This window comes from Caretta caretta, chromosome 1, assembly GCF_965140235.1.
Source record: "Caretta caretta isolate rCarCar2 chromosome 1, rCarCar1.hap1, whole genome shotgun sequence".
NCBI lineage: Eukaryota > Metazoa > Chordata > Testudines > Cheloniidae > Caretta > Caretta caretta.
This window is the reverse complement of record NC_134206.1, coordinates 292,417,910-292,435,289: the sequence shown is the minus strand read 5'-3', so window position 1 is coordinate 292,435,289 and position 17,380 is coordinate 292,417,910. Positions and strand designations below refer to the sequence as shown.

Below are 17,380 nucleotides of genomic sequence, written 5' to 3'. Positions count from 1 at the left end.
AAGACTTGTGTTTCTCATATGCTATATTATGAGATAATAGTAAAAGGAATGAGAGTACCCTGCCTTTTTGCAGCTAACAAAACCAAAACTTATTCTAATTAGAGCATTAAGCTAACATAAAAAGACTTCAGTCACCTTTGTTCCTGAATGAAATTAGTCAACAAAATAGCTTCAATACAGCCTAAATATAATAAAGAACTTGGCCCTGGTCTACACTAGGACTTTAGATCGAATTTAGCAGCGTTAAATCGATTTAAACCTGCACCCGTCCACACAATGAAGCCCTTTATTTCGACTTAAAGGGCTCTTAAAATCGATTTCCTTACTCCACCCCTGACAAGTGGATTAGCGCTTAAATCGACGTTGCCGGCTCGAATTTGGGGTACTGTGGACACAATTCGATGGTATTGGCCTCCGGGAGCTATCCCAGAGTGCTCCATTCTGACCGCTCTGGACAGCGCTCTCAACTCAGATGCACTGGCCAGGTAGACAGGAAAAGAACCGCGAACTTTTGAATCTCATTTCCTGTTTGGCCAGCGTGGCAAGCTGCAGGTGACCATGCAGAGCTCATCAGCAGAGGTGACCATGATGGAGTCCCAGAATCGCAAAAGAGCTCCAGCATGGACTGAACGGGAGGTACGGGATCTGATCGCTGTTTGGGGAGAGGAATCCGTGCTATCAGAACTCCGTTCCAGTTTTCGAAATGCCAAAACCTTTCTGAAAATCTCCCAGGGCATGAAGGACAGAGGCCATAACAGGGACCCGAAGCAGTGCCGCGTGAAACTGAAGGAGCTGAGGCAAGCCTACCAGAAAACCAGAGAGGCGAACGGCCGCTCTGGGTCAGAGCCCCAAACATGCCGCTTCTATGATGAGCTGCATGCCATTTTAGGGGGTTCAGCCACCACTACCCCAGCCGTGTTGTTTGACTCCTTCAATGGAGATGGAGGCAATACAGAAGTAGGTTTTGGGGACGAAGAAGATGATGAGGAGGAGGTTGTAGATAGCTCACAGCAAGCAAGCGGAGAAACCGGTTTTCCCGACAGCCAGGAACTGTTTCTCACCCTAGACCTGGAGCCAGTACCCCCCGAACCCACCCAAGGCTGCCTCCTGGACTCAGCAGGCGGAGAAGGGACCTCTGGTGAGTGTACCTTTTAAAATGCTATACATGGTTTAAAAGCAAGCATGTGAAAGGATTACTTTGCCCTGGCATTTGCGGTTCTGCCTTTGCAAAAGGTTTCTGGGGAGGGCAGCCTTATTTCGTCCTTCATGGTAGGACACTTTACCACTCCAGGCCAGCAACACGTACTGGGGAATCACTGTAGAACAAAGCATTGCAGTGTATGTTTGCTGGCATTCAACCAAAATCCGTTCACGCGGTGGGAGGAGGCAAAATGCGACCTTGTAACGAAAGCACATGTGCTATGTATGTAATGTTAACTTTCAAGGTTTACCCTGAAAGAGTGTAGCCACTGTTTTATAAAATGTGTCTTTTTAAATACCGCTGTCCCTTTTTTTTTCTCCACCAGCTGCATGTGTTTCAATGATCACAGGATCTTCTCCTTCCCAGAGGCTAGTGAAGCTTAGAAAGAAAAAAAAACGCACTCGCGATGAAATGTTCTCCGAGCTCATGCTGTCCTCCCACACTGACAGAGCACAGACGAATGCGTGGAGGCAAATAATGTCAGAGTGCAGGAAAGCACAAAATGACCGGGAGGAGAGGTGGAGGGCTGAAGAGAGTAAGTGGCGGGCTGAAGAGAGTAAGTGGCGGGCTGAAGACAGGGCTGAAGCTCAAAGGTGGCGGCAGCGTGATGAGAGGAGGCAGGATTCAATGCTGAGGCTGCTGCAGGACCAAACCAGTATGCTCCAGTGTATGGTTGAGCTGCAGCAAAGGCAGCTGGAGCACAGACTGCCACTGCAGCCCCTCTGTAACCAACCGCCCTCCTCCCCAAGTTCCATAGCCTCCACACCCAGACGCCCAAGAACACGGTGGGGAGGCCTCCGGCCAACCAGCCACTCCCCCACAGAGGATTGCCCAAAAAAAAGAAGGCTGTCATTCAATAAATTTTAAAGTTGTAAACTTTTAAAGTGCTGTGCTTAAAGTGCTGTGTGGCATTTTCCTTCCCTCCTCCACCACCCCTCCTGGGATACCTTGGTAGTCATCCCCCTATTTGTGTGATGAATGAATAACGAATGCATGACTGTGAAGCAGCAATGACTTTATTGGCTCTGCAAGCAATGATTAAAGGGAGGAGGGGAGGGTGGTTAGCTTACAGGGAAGTAGAGTGAACCAAGGGGCGGGGGGGTTCATCAAGGAGAAACAAACAGAACTTTTACACCGTAGCCTGGCCAGTCATGAAACTGTTTTTCAAAGCTTCTCTGATGCGTACCGCGCCCTCCTGTGCTCTTCTAACCGCCCTGGTGTCTGGCTGCGCGTAACCAGCAGCCAGGCGATTTGCCTCAACCTCCCACCCCGCCATAAACGTCTCCCCCTTACTCTCACAGATATTGTGGAGCACACAGCAAGCAGTAATAACAGTGGGAATATTGGTTTCGCTGAGGTCTAAGCGAGTCAATAAACTGCGCCAGCGCGCCTTTAAACGTCCAAATGCACATTCTACCACCATTCTGCACTTGCTCAGCCTGTAGTTGAACAGCTCCTGACCACTGTCCAGGCTGCCTGTGTATGGCTTCATGAGCCATGGCATTAAGGGGTAGGCTGGGTCCCCAAGGATACATATAGGCATTTCAACATCCCCAACAGTTATTTTCTGGTCTGGGAATAAAGTCCCTTCCTGCAGCTTTTGAAACAGACCAGAGTTCCTGAAGATGCGAGCATCATGCACCTTTCCCGGCCATCCCACGTTGATGTTGGTGAAACGTCCCTTGTGATCCACCAGAGCTTGCAGCACTATCGAAAAGTACCCCTTGCGGTTTATGTACTCGGCGGCTTGGTGCTCCGGTGCCAAGATAGGGATATGGGTTCCATCTATAGCCCCACCACAGTTAGGGAATCCCATTGCAGCAAAGCCATCCACTATGACCTGCACATTTCCCAGGGTCACTACCCTTGATATCAGCAGATCTTTGATTGCGTGGGCTACTTGCATCACAGCAGCCCCCACAGTAGATTTGCCCACTCCAAATTGATTCCCAACTGACCGGTAGCTGTCTGGCGTTGCAAGCTTCCACAGGGCTATCGCCACTCGCTTCTCAACTGTGAGGGCTGCTCTCATCTTGGTATTCATGCGCTTCAGGACAGGGGAAAGCAAGTCACAAAGTTCCATGAAAGTGCCCTTACGCATGCGAAAGTTTCGTAGCCACTGGGAATCGTCCCAGACCTGCAACACTATGCGGTCCCACCAGTCTGTGCTTGTTTCCCGAGCCCAGAATCGGCGTTCCACAGCATGAACCTGCCCCATTAGCACCATGATGCATGCATTGTCAGGGCCCATGCTTTCAGAGAAATCTGTGTCCATGTCCTGATCACTCACGGGACCGCGCTGACGTCGCCTCCTCGCCCGGTATCGCGTTGCCATGTTCTGGTGCTGCATATACTGCTGAATAATGCGTGTGGTGGTTAATGTGCTCCTAATTGCCAAAGTGAGCTGAGCGGGCTCCATGCTTGCCGTGGTATGGCGTCCGCACAGAAAAAAGGCGCGGAACGATTGTCTGCCGTTGCTCTGACGGAGGGAGGGGCGACTGACGACACGGCTTACAGGGTTGGCTTCAGGGAGCTAAAATCAACAAAGGGGGTGCCTGTACATCAAGGAGTATTTCAGGCAGGACTGCACGGAGGGTTCCAATAAGAAATGGTGCACCTAAGTTATCGTTGTTATTGGAACAAGGAGGTTAGCCTGGCCTCTGATTGATACATGGCTAGATTTACCTCGCTGCACCTTCTCTGTGAGTGACTGCAGTGTGACCTAGAGGAATGAGTCCCCTAGACAGGGGAGGAGGCAAATGAGTACAAAACAAATCTGGTCTATTTCTTGTTTTGACCCACTCCATCTATCTTTTACATCTTTGGCTGGCAGCAGACGGTGCAGAAGGACTGCATGCCATCCACATCTCATGGCTGCTTGGCAGAAGATGGTACAGTACGCCTGCTAGCCATCCCCATCTCTTGCCTGCCTGGCAGAAGATGGTGCAATACGACTGCTAGCAATCCTCATCTCTTGCCTGCCTGGCAGAAGATGGTACAGTACGACTGCTAGCAGTCCGTATCGCCTGCCTGCTCACCATAAGACGGTTCAATAGGACTGACTGCAGGACTAAAGAGAATGACCTGGTCAAGTCACTCCAAATTTAGTCCCTGCGCCCATGTCTGCCCAGGCGCTCCCAGCCGACGCGGCCAGGAGCACCTCGGACACGATGAGGACGACTACCAATCGTATTGCACCGTCTGCTGCCAGAAGGCAAGGGGTTGCTGCTACTGTGCAGCAAAGCCGTACCGCGTCTGCCAGCACCCAGGAGACATAGGGTGACGGTTACCTGAGCGGGCTCCATGCTTGCTGTGGTATGGCGTCTGCACAGGTAACTCAGGAAAAAAGGCGCGAAATGATTGTCTGCCCTTGCTTTCACGGAGGGAGGGAGGGAACGGGGGCCTGACGACACGTACCCAGAACCACCCGCGACAATGTTTTAGCCCCATCAGAGCGCTCCATTGTGACTGCTCTGGACAGCACTCTCAGATGCCCGATTGTTTGCCATTGCTCTGACGCTGGGAGGGGCGCTTACAGGGTTGGCTTCAGGGAGCTAAAATCAACAAAGGGGGTGGCTTTACATCAAGGAGTATTTCAGGCAGGACTTCACAGAGGGTTCCAATAAGAAATGGTGCACCTAAGTTATTGTCCTTATTGGAGCAAGAAGGTTAGCCTGGCCTCTGATTGATACATGGCTAGATTTACCTCGCTGCATCTTGACTGCAGTGTGATCTAGAAGAATGAGTCCCCTAGACAGGGGAGGGGGGGGAAGCAAATGAGTACAAAACAAATCTGGTCTATTTCTTGTTTTGACCCACTCCATCTATCTTTTACATCTTTGGCTGGCAGCAGACGGACTGCATGCCATCCACATCTCATGACTGCTCGGCAGAAGATGGTACAGCACGACTGCTAGCAGTCCGTATCGCCTGCCCGCTCACCATAAGACGGTTCAATAGGACTGACTGCAGGACTAAAGAGAATGACCTGGTCAAGTCACTCCAAATTTAGTCCCTGTGCCCATGTCTGCCCAGGCGCTCCTGATCGACCTCACAGAGGCGACCAGGAGCACCTCAGACATGACGATGACGGCTACCAGTCGTACTGTACCGTCTGCTGCCACAAGGCAAGGGGTTGCTGCTACTGTGTAGCAATGCCGTACCGCGTCTGCCAGCACCCAGGAGACATAGGGTGACGGTTACCTGAGCGGGCTCCATGCTTGCCATGGTATGGCGTCTGCACAGGTAACTCAGGAAAAAAGGCGCGAAATGATTGTCTGCCCTTGCTTTCACGGGGGGAGGGAGGGAACGGGAGGCTGACGATATGTACCCAGAACCACCCGCGACAATGTTTTAGCCCCATCAGGCATTGGGATCTCAACCCAGAATTCCAATGGGCAGCGGAGACTGCGGGAACTGTGGGATAGCTACCCACAGTGCAACGCTCCGGAAGTCGACGCTTGCCTCGGTACTGTGGAAGCGCTCCGCCGAGTTAATGCACTTAATGCACTTAGAGCATTTACTGTGGGGACACACACACTCGAATTTATAAAACCGATTTCTAAAAAACCGACTTCTATAAATTCGACCTTATTCCGTAGTGTAGACATACCCTTGGTGTTACAGCTTTCACCCCTAAAGCAACCCTAACTCCTAATGCAGGCTAAACCAGAGAGCAGTGCACAACCTGCCTCTTTTATACTGTGTTGAGTAAATACTTAATTCATCACAGCTGGCCCAGAACTACTACTCTGACAATCCCTGCACTTAGGGCACACAGCTGTGGTTTCTTCATCTCAAGGAGAGACAGTTTTAACCCTTGTCTTGCCAACCGCAAGTGGAGGTCTAAACTTCCTGTCCCAGAAAGGAAAACATATAACACCATTAGACAGAATAGTGTTGAAGGTGTTAAAGACTAAGGGTAAGACACAAATTAGTACTTTGGTCCATATCTACACCTAACTTGTAGGAACCTAGAAAATCACTGGAACAACAATGGGGATCCCTAAGCCTGAGTTAGGTGCCTAGGCTTTCTATACAATGAATGGGGAGAGATAGGAGCCTAAGAATGGGATCCATAAAAGCCAGCATGCTAGGCGGTGACACTACAGAAATGTGTCCTAAGTCCTGTCCCTACCACAGAGTTAGGCACCCCAGTCTGGGATACAGAGAGCCATGTATCTCTGTTTGTGATCCACAGACAGAAACCCCTCTCCTGGAGTCAGGCAGCTTAGGCATCCAAGGGTATATCTACACTTCAAGCTGAAGCTATAAATTCCAGCTGCGGAGGCATATCCACGCTAGCTTGACCAGATGCTAGGCCAGGGAGGGGAAGCATGAATATGGGAAGACAGAGCACACCATTTTTAGATTAATGACACCTTTGTACACTAGCACTGTGAGTCTGAGTAGAGAGTCTTTGTGGGCTGATCTGCCTTATACAGGTAGATCCATGAGGTGGAATTTACACCTGCAGCTCACAGTGCTGACATGCCCTAAGATGTTTTTGGTGAGAATGAGGTAGGTGTCTGCCTCACTCCACCCAGAAGAGCCAAAGGTATTGCCCACCTTATAATGTTTAGTCTGGCAGTTAGCGCTTTCCCCTGTGATATGGGAGACGCCGGTTCAAATCCCTATCTGCCTGATGGGGGGGGGGAAATAATTTGAAGTGGGGGTGTCTTCCACCTCTCAAGTGAGTACTCTAACAACTAGGCTGTGGCTCTCTTATTGAAGCTGTTTTACAGTACTTTGTATAAATAATTAAATGGAGGAGGGAGGGATAGCTCAGTGGTTTGAGCATTGGCCTGCTAAACCCAGGGGTGTGAGTTCAATCCTTGAGGGGGCCATTTAGGGATCAGGGGCAAAATTGGGGATTGGTACTGCTTTGAGCAGGGGGTTGGACTAGATGACCTCCTGAGGTCCCTTACAACCCTGATATTCTATGAAAGCATCAGTGGGATTGGATCCTGGGTCCCCAACTTGCCAGGTTACTAACCACCAGGCTATAGAGCAATTACTCTTTATTGTTATCTCTGGCCTGATGACTTATTATTTTTATTATTTATTATTTAACTCAAAAAAGGAAGCAATTGAGAGAGCCCCACATTAGACTATCTCAAAGCCCGGTGATTAGATCACCCTTCTAAGAGCTGGGAGACCCCCTACAAATCCCCTTCCCCACTCACGTAGAGAGGTATTGAACCTGAGTCTCCCAAATTCCAGGTGAGTTCTCAAACTACTGGGCTAAAAGTCATAAGATCTTTCTAGTGCTGCTGCCACTGGCAGATTTTTAACAGGACTTGCCCATGACTTTTATTACCAATACCCTTGAGAAAATCTTAACCTTAGTGATTAGGGACTGAAGGTGACATTTTTTTAAAAGCCAAATTAGAAAAGATACAACCCTAGCACTGGTCTGGGAACACTGGAGCTGAATTCATCCAGACTATATAGCAGCTGTACAGTTTGAATCTTTCATAATAGCAGTTAAAACAATTACATTCCATTAAAATCAAGACTGCCCAGAGAGATGGGGCAAGTCACTCTGATATCTGCAGACATATATAAGACTATGAGAGCCAGAATTTAAACTCATATAATCATGATGCACCTACCCATACCCATATACCATCTCCAGAGAACATGAAGGCTGGTGTTGCTCTTAGGCAGCAGGATTTGAGGGAGAGGGGGAAGAGATGCCACGAGTGTCAGCTGTAAGCACAAGGTAATTGTCCACTCTACATTCATTTTATAGCTTTCAGGGGAGGAAGGATGGTGTTGTGGTTAAGGCCCTAGTCTGGGTTGGTAAAAATGTGGATTTGATTCCTGGCTTTGCCAGAGGCTGCATAACCATGAGTGGTGGGTCACTTGATCTTGCTGTGTCTCACTTTCCCCCTATGGGACTGATAATGCTTTCTCTTTATGTTAGACTGTATACTCCCTAACAAAGGATTAGCTTTTAGTGTGTGTGTGTCTAGGGCTTAGTGCAATGGGGCCCTGGTCTCAGTTGAGGCCTCCTTCACTTCTGTAATACAAACAATAATAAAACAAAGGCTTTCAATGTGCCTTATAGAGAGGGGAGTAATGTGTGTCAAGCCAGCATTAAATACTAGCAATGCAAGTAACTCTTGTGGGCTCTTGTGGGCTCATCTCATAGGCTAGCTTTCTCTCTCCACCTAGACACAGGACCCCCCAAACCCAATCTCCTCCTCTAGCAGTAGAAGATGACTGCCTCCTACCTGCAGAGAGATTAATTAAATCTTAAAAAGAAAAGGAGTACTTGTGGCACCTTAGAGACTAACCAATTTATTTGAGCATAAGCTTTCGTGAGCTACAATGCATCCGATGAAGTGAGCTGTAGCTCACGAAAGCTTATGCTCAAATAAATTGGTTAGTCTCTAAGGTGCCACAAGTACTCCTTTTCTTTTTGCGAATACAGACTAACACGGCTGTTACTCTGAAACCTGTAATTAAATCTTCATTGTCAGCTTCCATTTAAATGACAAAACTTTACAACAAGCAAGAATTCTTATATGCCAGCATGTATCACTGGTAATAACAGAGTCCTGGGTTGTCCTAAGTGTCTAAATTCCACATTACCTGTGATAGCTCTCAAGAGACCTTGGACACAGATAGCTAGATCAGTTAAAGACATTACAAAGAAAGATTTAAGGAAATCACAAACCATTTCAAACATTGCAGAGGAGTATCAGTTTAACATCTGTGGGCATGTACTAACAAACCTTATGTTTTGGAAAAAAGTTCCAAATACCATCAAGGATATTTCCTTCTGCCATAATTTCTCCATTTATGAGAAGCCAGCACAGCTATCCTTCTTTCAATTTATTATTGCTAAGAAATATCTTACTCCCCCTGCCCACAGGGCAGCAAAAATAAGATCTATTGACTGACAGTATCACTAGTCAAACTTAATTCTGCTGATTTTACTGCTGTAATCATTTCACAGCATTGCTGCTCATTAATTTCCTCCTCTGACAACTGATGGCTGCAATGCAGCTGATGTATTTAATTATCTGATTTTTCCTTTGCGTATATGTATATTCTAGACAATAGAAATCCAGTCACTGCTAGAAAGCACTTCTGACAAATGGAAGGCGTCTGTAAACAGCTTACTGTATTTTGTAAAAAGACACATGAGATGAGCAAAACTTGGTGGTTTTCTTGGAAGGAGCATGCAGTGCAGGTTTTTTAACAATGCATCTCCATTAGTGCATCAATCTTTCATTTGAATGCCATGTGATATACTGGAGGGGCCACAAATGTATTCAATATTAATTATTGAAATAAATGGAGTTGCACTGGTGTAAAAGGGCTCTAACAGGATGGAGAATCAGCCCCAAACCACCTATCCATCATCTTAGAACACTAAACATAGGCCCAGTATCACATGCTGATCCCATGAAAAATGTGTTTATATTTAAATAAATATACCTTTACCACATGATAAGGATAAACGTGTAAGGCACTGAAGATTTTATGTGCATTTTTATTATACCAGCATATTTTTAGGGACTGTAACATCTTGAAAGTTGCTGGCTGGCTCAGTTTCATGCTCAGTGGCTGATTTTAAGTTGCCTTCTTGGTTATTGTGACTTGAAACTAAAATGAACATAAGCAAATTTCCAAATACCTATAATCAGAAAACTACCAGTGAAAATCCAAGGTGGGGTTGGTTCTCTGGTTCTCTACTGAAATATTTTCATAAGTGGTGCTATCTCTTTTAATGATCACCTTCGTCCACTGATGAGAAATAAGTCTTTCTTAGCTGCGTGAAAAATGCAATTGAATATGTTGTTTTACCTTCATAGGAGGCTGGGTGGCTGAAGGAATTAATAAGACACAGAGCATTTCACTTCTAAGTTTCAATGAGTAGTGGTTGAAGGTCACTATGATGTGACCTATTGCAGAATGATAGTCTCAATCCAGCAGTTAATGCACTTGGTATCCACCTCATAAAATTCACCATTCATGAGAGAGGTTTAATTGTCACCCTCATCATCAAATGCAACTCTCTAGGATTCAGTGAAACCTATTCTGTGAGGTGACCCCTCCAGAAGAGAGTTGAGGAACACTAGCTGGGCACTATGCCAATGCCATTGCCCATGCGCTTCACGTTCTGTGGATAGAAAACTTCATTCTCCAGGACTTTGCAAGTGTGATAAATGAAAAGTGGCAGTCAGAAACATTGATAAATTAAATCCTACCCCCTCTTCTGTTACAATGGGTGTCCTCAGTCACAGTAGAACCAATGCAGTCCCATGGCACAGGGGTGGTCAGTATTTGTGAAGCCTGGACTAGAGGACCACATACCCTCAATTATTGCAGAGCCTAGTTGCACAGGGACTCTCTGCTCATGCATAAGCAGTAGAGATGGGCCTGTGGCTCTGACACTACTTAGATCTACCACCCATTTACCCCTTCAGAGTGTAGGACTGAGGAGGAAAGATTCCTTCACACACATACCACCGCCCCATGCACCTCCCTTGTGCCAAGCCGGGTTACTCTAGCTTGCTGAGACAGGAAGGATTTTAGCTCAAATTGTTTTTTAAAGTCTCCTTTTGATAGTCGTTTTTATGTGGTGCTGTACAGTGTTGAGATGATGTGAGATCACAATGGGAAAGGTTAATGTTTGTAGGGCTTGTTAATAAAAATTTGTTTGGGAAAATAATCCATCTCTGGTTTGTCTCTCCGGCTTCTTATATATCCCACGCGCTGCTCCAGGAGTCTTCCTTTGAATAATAGCCAGGAACAAGTACACTGAAAATAAAATAATAAAGACTTTTTTTTAAAAAAGTCACATTTGTTCACTGTCCTGGGATGAAGGGTCTGAGGAAAATGCTTCCCAGTATAGTACTTCTATTCATCTTAATGGCAACAACCACTGAACTCAGTAGGACTGCTCATATATAAAGGCATGAATCCTGCAATACTTATATAAACTGTTTTCAGTTTGTACAGAATGTTTGATTCAATTCACTGTCTCATGGGTCCCAATCCATTAAAGCACTTAAGCACGTGCTTAACTTTAAGCACTTGAGTAGTTCTGCTAAAGGATAGAGTTAAATTCTATACAGCCCAAGTATAACTTGGGGGGAAAAAAAAGGTACTTGAAAAACTAAAGACAGAAAAAACCTTCAAAACCAACCAACCAAACAAACAAACATAGGTGCTGGAACTAGGGGTGCTGATTAACAAGAATGTGACCTCTGGGAGTGGGGGAAAGTGTAACTCAGTCCACACCATCTAACACCTTCAGCTGTTGTTGAAAGTCTAAAACTGATGCTAGTTTTGGTAGTTCCCCCCCAGTTTCTAGTCATTTGGAATATCCCATACTAAAAGACGGAGATAGAATTGAGAAATAGGAAATTGTACTAAAATGAAAAATAAAAGCTCACACACAAAAAGCTCCTGACTCTTCTCCACAGCAGACTGTGGGGTCCAGGATTATTAAAGGTACGAGTATAAACTCATATTCTTTTTTCTTTGTCCAAAAAACACTGCCAACTTCACTTAGTATAGTAGCCTAATGAGTTGCTTACCAAATCTGCATTTCCTTTCCAGTTCCTGTCATTTGTCCAACATCCTCACCAGCTATATAGTATAAGATGAACTTAAGAATCAGGACGGAGCATATTAAAGCTCTGCCCAGTAGGCCAGTGAAGAAATATTGAGAAGGAATAGCAGCTTATTTGTCCAAATGGTAAATAGGACTTTTAACATAATAGACTTGATCACATATGCAACAACTGCAGGAGGAGGCCCACCATGTAAATTCTCAGCAAAGTTTATCTGCAACATCACTGACTGAATATTAGGCTTGTTGCTGTGTAACTGCTTTGAAGTTTTTCATCAAACGGGTATTGATAAAATCTTTGTTAAAAATACTGGGTGATATTTTCAAAAGCATTCAGCATTGGCTCACTTTGATCCTATTGAAGTCAATAGGAATTTTATCATTTACTTTGATGGGAGCAGGTTTAAGACAAGGCTAGGCACTTTTGAAAAATCTCTCCCATGGAAATACAATATTCCCTCTTTATAAAGCTCGGTTACAAGACATTAATGGTTTGTCATTCCCAGACCTGTAAAAATACATTAGAAGAGGGATGATCTAGTGGGAATGTCAGCCGGGGACTCAAGACACGTAGCTGGTTCAGCATCCTACATTGCCACAGACTTCCAGTGTGAACTTGCGCAAGTCACTAAGGCTCTCTTTGCCTCAGTTCCTGATCTGCAAAGTGAAAATAATAATACTACCCGGACTCACAGGGGTGTTGTGAGGATATGTTTGCTAAAGATTATGATGCTTATTATAAGATCTATTACAACTGTAATGGGAGCCCCTGAGTACCTAAGATACATACATAAATTACCTCTTAACAGTTCTCATCTTTACTGTGAACACAATATATATGAAACCCACAACTAGCTTTATAGAGAAGGGAAGACTATAAAATAGCTAATTAAAATGAAATGACTATTTGATAATACAAGAATAAGAAACAAAATCAATTCACCTGCTGAATGGGATTATTTGTGTAAGCAGGGCTGGGTTATGAAAAGATTAAACAGAATATTATGAGTAATAAGCTTTACAAAAGAAAAAGGTACATGATAATGCAGAGGCAGTATCAGATGTAAGAAATGCAGTATGCTTCGTGCAATTAGTTATCAAGCTATTGTGGGATTTACAGTGTGTGAATAAGTTCATAACATCAGGTTTTCACCATTTTGCTAAATTGATGGAATGTTGCACTAATGATTTTTAAAAAAAAGCCCATAAAATGTCTCCATAAAAAGTTTATGAAATCAACTGTTGTGCAAAGGCCAATAAAAACTACTACTTGAGAAACAGACTAGAGGCTTGTCTACACAATACATCAGTGTGCATCACCTGGGGTGGGCACCAACATGTATCGCACTATGACATTCAGGGGTGCAATCCAGACTAGTGAGGGGTTGTGTACCCATCTGCACTGCAACCTTTGGTGCTGCACAACGCTTTGTTGCTGTAGCTCCTACCTGGGTCCCTCACAAACAGCCTTCTAGCATGCAGGTCACACCCTGAGTGTCTGTGTGTAGCTGCAGCCTGCCAGCACGCTCCAGTCACACTCTGGCTTCCACCAGCCTTTTAACATTTGCAGGGTGACCCCAGCCACTCCCAGTCCTGGATTTCCCCCCCAAAAATGCGTGTTCTGCACTGTCCAGCTCTCTCCTGGACAGTTCAGATATTGGAGGTTTATTGCCCCATAAGGGGTCAATAGCCAACAGTTTGCCAGTTTAATTGGAGTTACCCACACAGTTCAATTTAAACACAACACTGGATTCATTTTGATTAAAGAATAAAACAAATTTATTTAACTACACAGAGATAGATTTTAAGTGAGTACAAGTATAAAGCATTAAAGTCAGAAATGGTTACAAGAGAAATAAAGATAAAATGCTTTCTAGTAGGTTGGACTTAAGAAACTAATCTTGGTTCAAGGTAAAATTCTTACCACAGGTTCCCAGTGCGTGCGTGTGTGTGAAAGAGAGAGAATACCTGGAGTGTTTCTGCCCCTCCTTTTTATAGTCATCACCCTTTCAAATGCCTTTTCCTGGTGGTTACCCCTAGATACAGTTCCTTCTAGCTGTGAGGATGAAGACATGGGATCTCAGGTCAAAGATGTTCAGTGTTGTTGTTTGTTAAAATGTAGATCAATCTGCTTCTGCCCGGCTTTGCTAGCAAAGAATGGCCACTTGACCAGTGATTGCCATCAGCTTTGATGACTCCTCGTTAGAGGCATCAGCTTGTCCTTCGTCTTTGAGAAACAGGTTTACTCCCTCCCCAGACTTGCCTGGTAACCACACTTCAGTCATAATTTCATCTTATATTCATAACTTTACATATAATGTAAATATCACCATGATATTATTGATCAGCAAGTTATTAGTTTTTAAATACTACATAAGGAATATTTTGTACAAATATTATGACAATGGTGCGTAGGGTGTGAATACAAGGGTGCATTCATTTACACAAACTGTCTGTGTGGATTCTGCTGGCATGCACTAAAAGTCCCTTAGTGTACATCGATGTAGTCCTGTTTCAAACAGTACTATGTCAGTTCACACTACAGAATTTTATCGCACACCAGCATTGTCCACACAGACAGTTAGTGCCTGACATTCTGGTGTGCACTAGAATTTCCACCCCAGTTAACTAATGTACCAAGTGGACAAGCCCATAGACTGCTCAGGAGGATACTTCCTTGAGTTTTATGCACTGTCACTCATTATAAATTAGATTTCTTTGAAGCAGTTAAAGATCATAATAAATATTCAGTACTAGGGTACACTTTAAACTGTTATGATTCAGAGAATTAATGCACCTTAGATAACTAGCAGTGGAAAAATCAATCTAATAATCCTTTCTTGTCAGATAGATTCCCAAGTCTTTTAATTGTAGCGGGAGGATGGAAGGGTTTGAGGTGGGGAAGACAGTTGTTCAGCCAGATTAACATGTTTGGGTCAATGGAGCTATTCCCATTGACACCAGCAGAGTGCTTGGTCCTGTGAGTTCAGCCAGATGGGGGTGTGAGGATCTGACAATCGTTCACCGTAAAGTGAACTGACATAATAACCATCCTATACAACTGCTTATTGGCCCCACAGAGCATTTAAGTCCATTCCTAAAGTTAAATACGTGCTTATGTGCTTTGCTATATCGTGGCTATTAGGGGTCATATTTTGTCCTGCAGCCTCTGATTTTGTGTACTTAAGAATAGATGCTCATCCACCTGCATGCACAGAATCTACATTTACTCAACACAAATCTTGTAGGTAGATATGCAATAACCTGATTTGTGTGTTTAAATGTAGAGGCTGTTTAATGACCAGCTGAATATTTGGTCACAAACAACACCATGAATTATACGGAAAATTTTTGAGAAAGCATGAATAGAAGGAAAAAAGATGGCACAAAATAACTGAGTTGGAATAATAATACACACCCCGACTCAGGAAGGTACCTAACTTAAGCAAACAAATAGTATCATTAACTTCAGTGGGGCTACCCATATGTTGAAAGTTAGGCACGTGTTTAGGTACCTTCCTATATCTAGGCCAGAATGAGGAACATTTCAATATAAAAATAGAACTCCCAGGACTTCCTAACATCTGTAGAGAAGACAAAATCATTTGACAAAAATCATTCCCACCCCTGAGATGCATGAAAATTGCAGGCCATGATTTTCTCCTGTTTTAGAAATACCATAGGCGGGGACTCATCTCTAGGCAACTTTGAGAATGAGGTGATTAGATAAGAATTGTGCTCTCTTATTGACATCACCATGATTATAGCCCAATACGGCCAGAATGGTCAATTGGATGGCTTGCCCAATCCATGACCGATTTATTGTACAACAGTGCAGCTTTAGGTGCCCATTTCAAGAGCAAATGTGAAAGTATTGCTGCTGATTTAAAATGTGGTTTACTGTGATTTATAACAATGAAGTCGTTCTTACAGCCATCAGAATAATAGTACGAAGGTACTTATGCCAGCTTTTTTTATGCCAGTTTTTACTGGATTATTTGAGACTCAATATCAAGAGCAGCTCTGAACGTGATCCTGCTGCTGCTGCTGCTCTTATGTGAAAATAGGATGTGAGACAGAAAATTCTGAGTCTCCGCTTAAGAAGACCCTTATGAAAAAGAACAGTAGAAACCCACTATAATCCACATTAAGGATGAGGGGCTATATCCATAAAAGTAGTTAGGCACCTAATTGCTACTTCAGGTGCCTGATCCAACATTTAGGCACCACTAAGATCCTCAAACCCCACTCAGCTGGCACCTAACTCTGCAGGTGCCTAAAATTCCACCATCAGAGTCCCCCAGGCATCTAAGTTCCTGCCAGTGAGCACATGCACAGCTGCCTCAGGGTAGACATACATCTCATGTCATAGCCCCAGTGGGATCCTCAAACTAGAGTTTCCCTGCCTAGCTTGCCTTTGGGTCCTGCTCTGGTAAGTGTTCTCAGAGCACAGATAATTAGGGTTCAAATAGTGTATGGGAAATTCTCGCCGATTCTGTGACCTCAGATACTTTTCTCATTGTGCTTGTGTAGATGCCTGGAATTAATAAAGTAGGGAAAATATTCGTAAAGTATAAAAGATTTCCCATGAACACACAGATATTGTGGATGATCAGCCTAACTGAGTTTCTCAAGTCACACACCAGTTGAGTTATGTTACTGAACCAGCCATCCAACGCAACAATAACTCACAGCTATTAACATCTGATAAATGAAATGTTTGAGGAACTTTCAAGGTGGTTGTTTTTTCTGTAGCTCCCGATGAGTTATCACTGAGATCTCTGGCTAGCCTCAGACACTCAAGCAATAGAGACTCATAAATGTAGTCTTAAATCTCCTCTTCAGGATAGGATACAGAGGCAATCACATTCCTGATAACAGCAGAAGTGGATGCTACAGAATAGAAAATGAAGCTCAACCATAAACCATGAAATGTGTAAGCCTCTTCAATATATAAATTCATTTGTAAACACATAGAAAATGGAGGAGATGGATCACCAACTGATATAAATTAATATTGTTCCATTGACTTCAATGGTATTTTGCCAGTATAGACCAGCTGATAATCTGAATGGTAAATACATAGCATACAACAGCAAAGCATGAAAGAAGATAGACTTTCTGTAAGAGAAATGAAAAATATTGAAATATGCTGGCCCAGAACATAATGGAATAGCTTGTGAAAAAATTACATATAGTAGGTATGGTACTCTATTAAGACATTGCTAATTTGAAGTCTTTATGTATGGCATTGTTTCAATCAACAGTCTAGAAACCAATTCATAACAAGAGTTTAAACATGTCACTTTCCTTGCCTTCACTGTGTCTAATTATATAAACATTATTGGTACTACTATACACCTTAGAACAAGACAAAAGAAGTATGTACTTACAGTGCTTAACATTACCCTTCTCATATAAAGAATAATATTTCTGTCAGCTCTATTAATAACAGCTCTCCAGCTGCATCCTCAAGTTCATTTCTTTTGCATAAGTGAAGTGTATACCTTAATTATCCGTGTGCTATGGATTCTGCACCCACTGTTGTGAAGCCATAAGTTTTCTATTGTTTTCCCTGCTTTCTC

General features: G+C 44.0%; 1 protein-coding gene across 1 annotated transcript; it reads left to right on the top strand.

Annotated features, from left to right (window-relative positions):
• Nucleotides 1-251: 251 nt before the first annotated feature.
• On the top strand, nt 252-2,068 carry LOC142071501 (uncharacterized). Its single transcript, XM_075126378.1, has 2 exons — nt 252-1,138; nt 1,527-2,068. Exons 1-2 carry the CDS (start codon nt 559-561, stop codon nt 2,066-2,068), a joined length of 1,122 nt encoding a protein of 373 aa, XP_074982479.1. The 5' UTR covers nt 252-558.
• Nucleotides 2,069-17,380: the final 15,312 nt, after the last annotated feature.

Coding starts and splice junctions, on each gene's coding strand:
- LOC142071501 (XM_075126378.1), top strand. CDS start 559: ATGCAGAGCTCATCAGCAGAGGTGACCATGATGGAGTCCCAGAATCGC. Junction 1,139..1,526: donor AGGCGGAGAAGGGACCTCTG/GTGAGTGTACCT, acceptor TTTCTCCACCAG/CTGCATGTGTTTCAATGATC.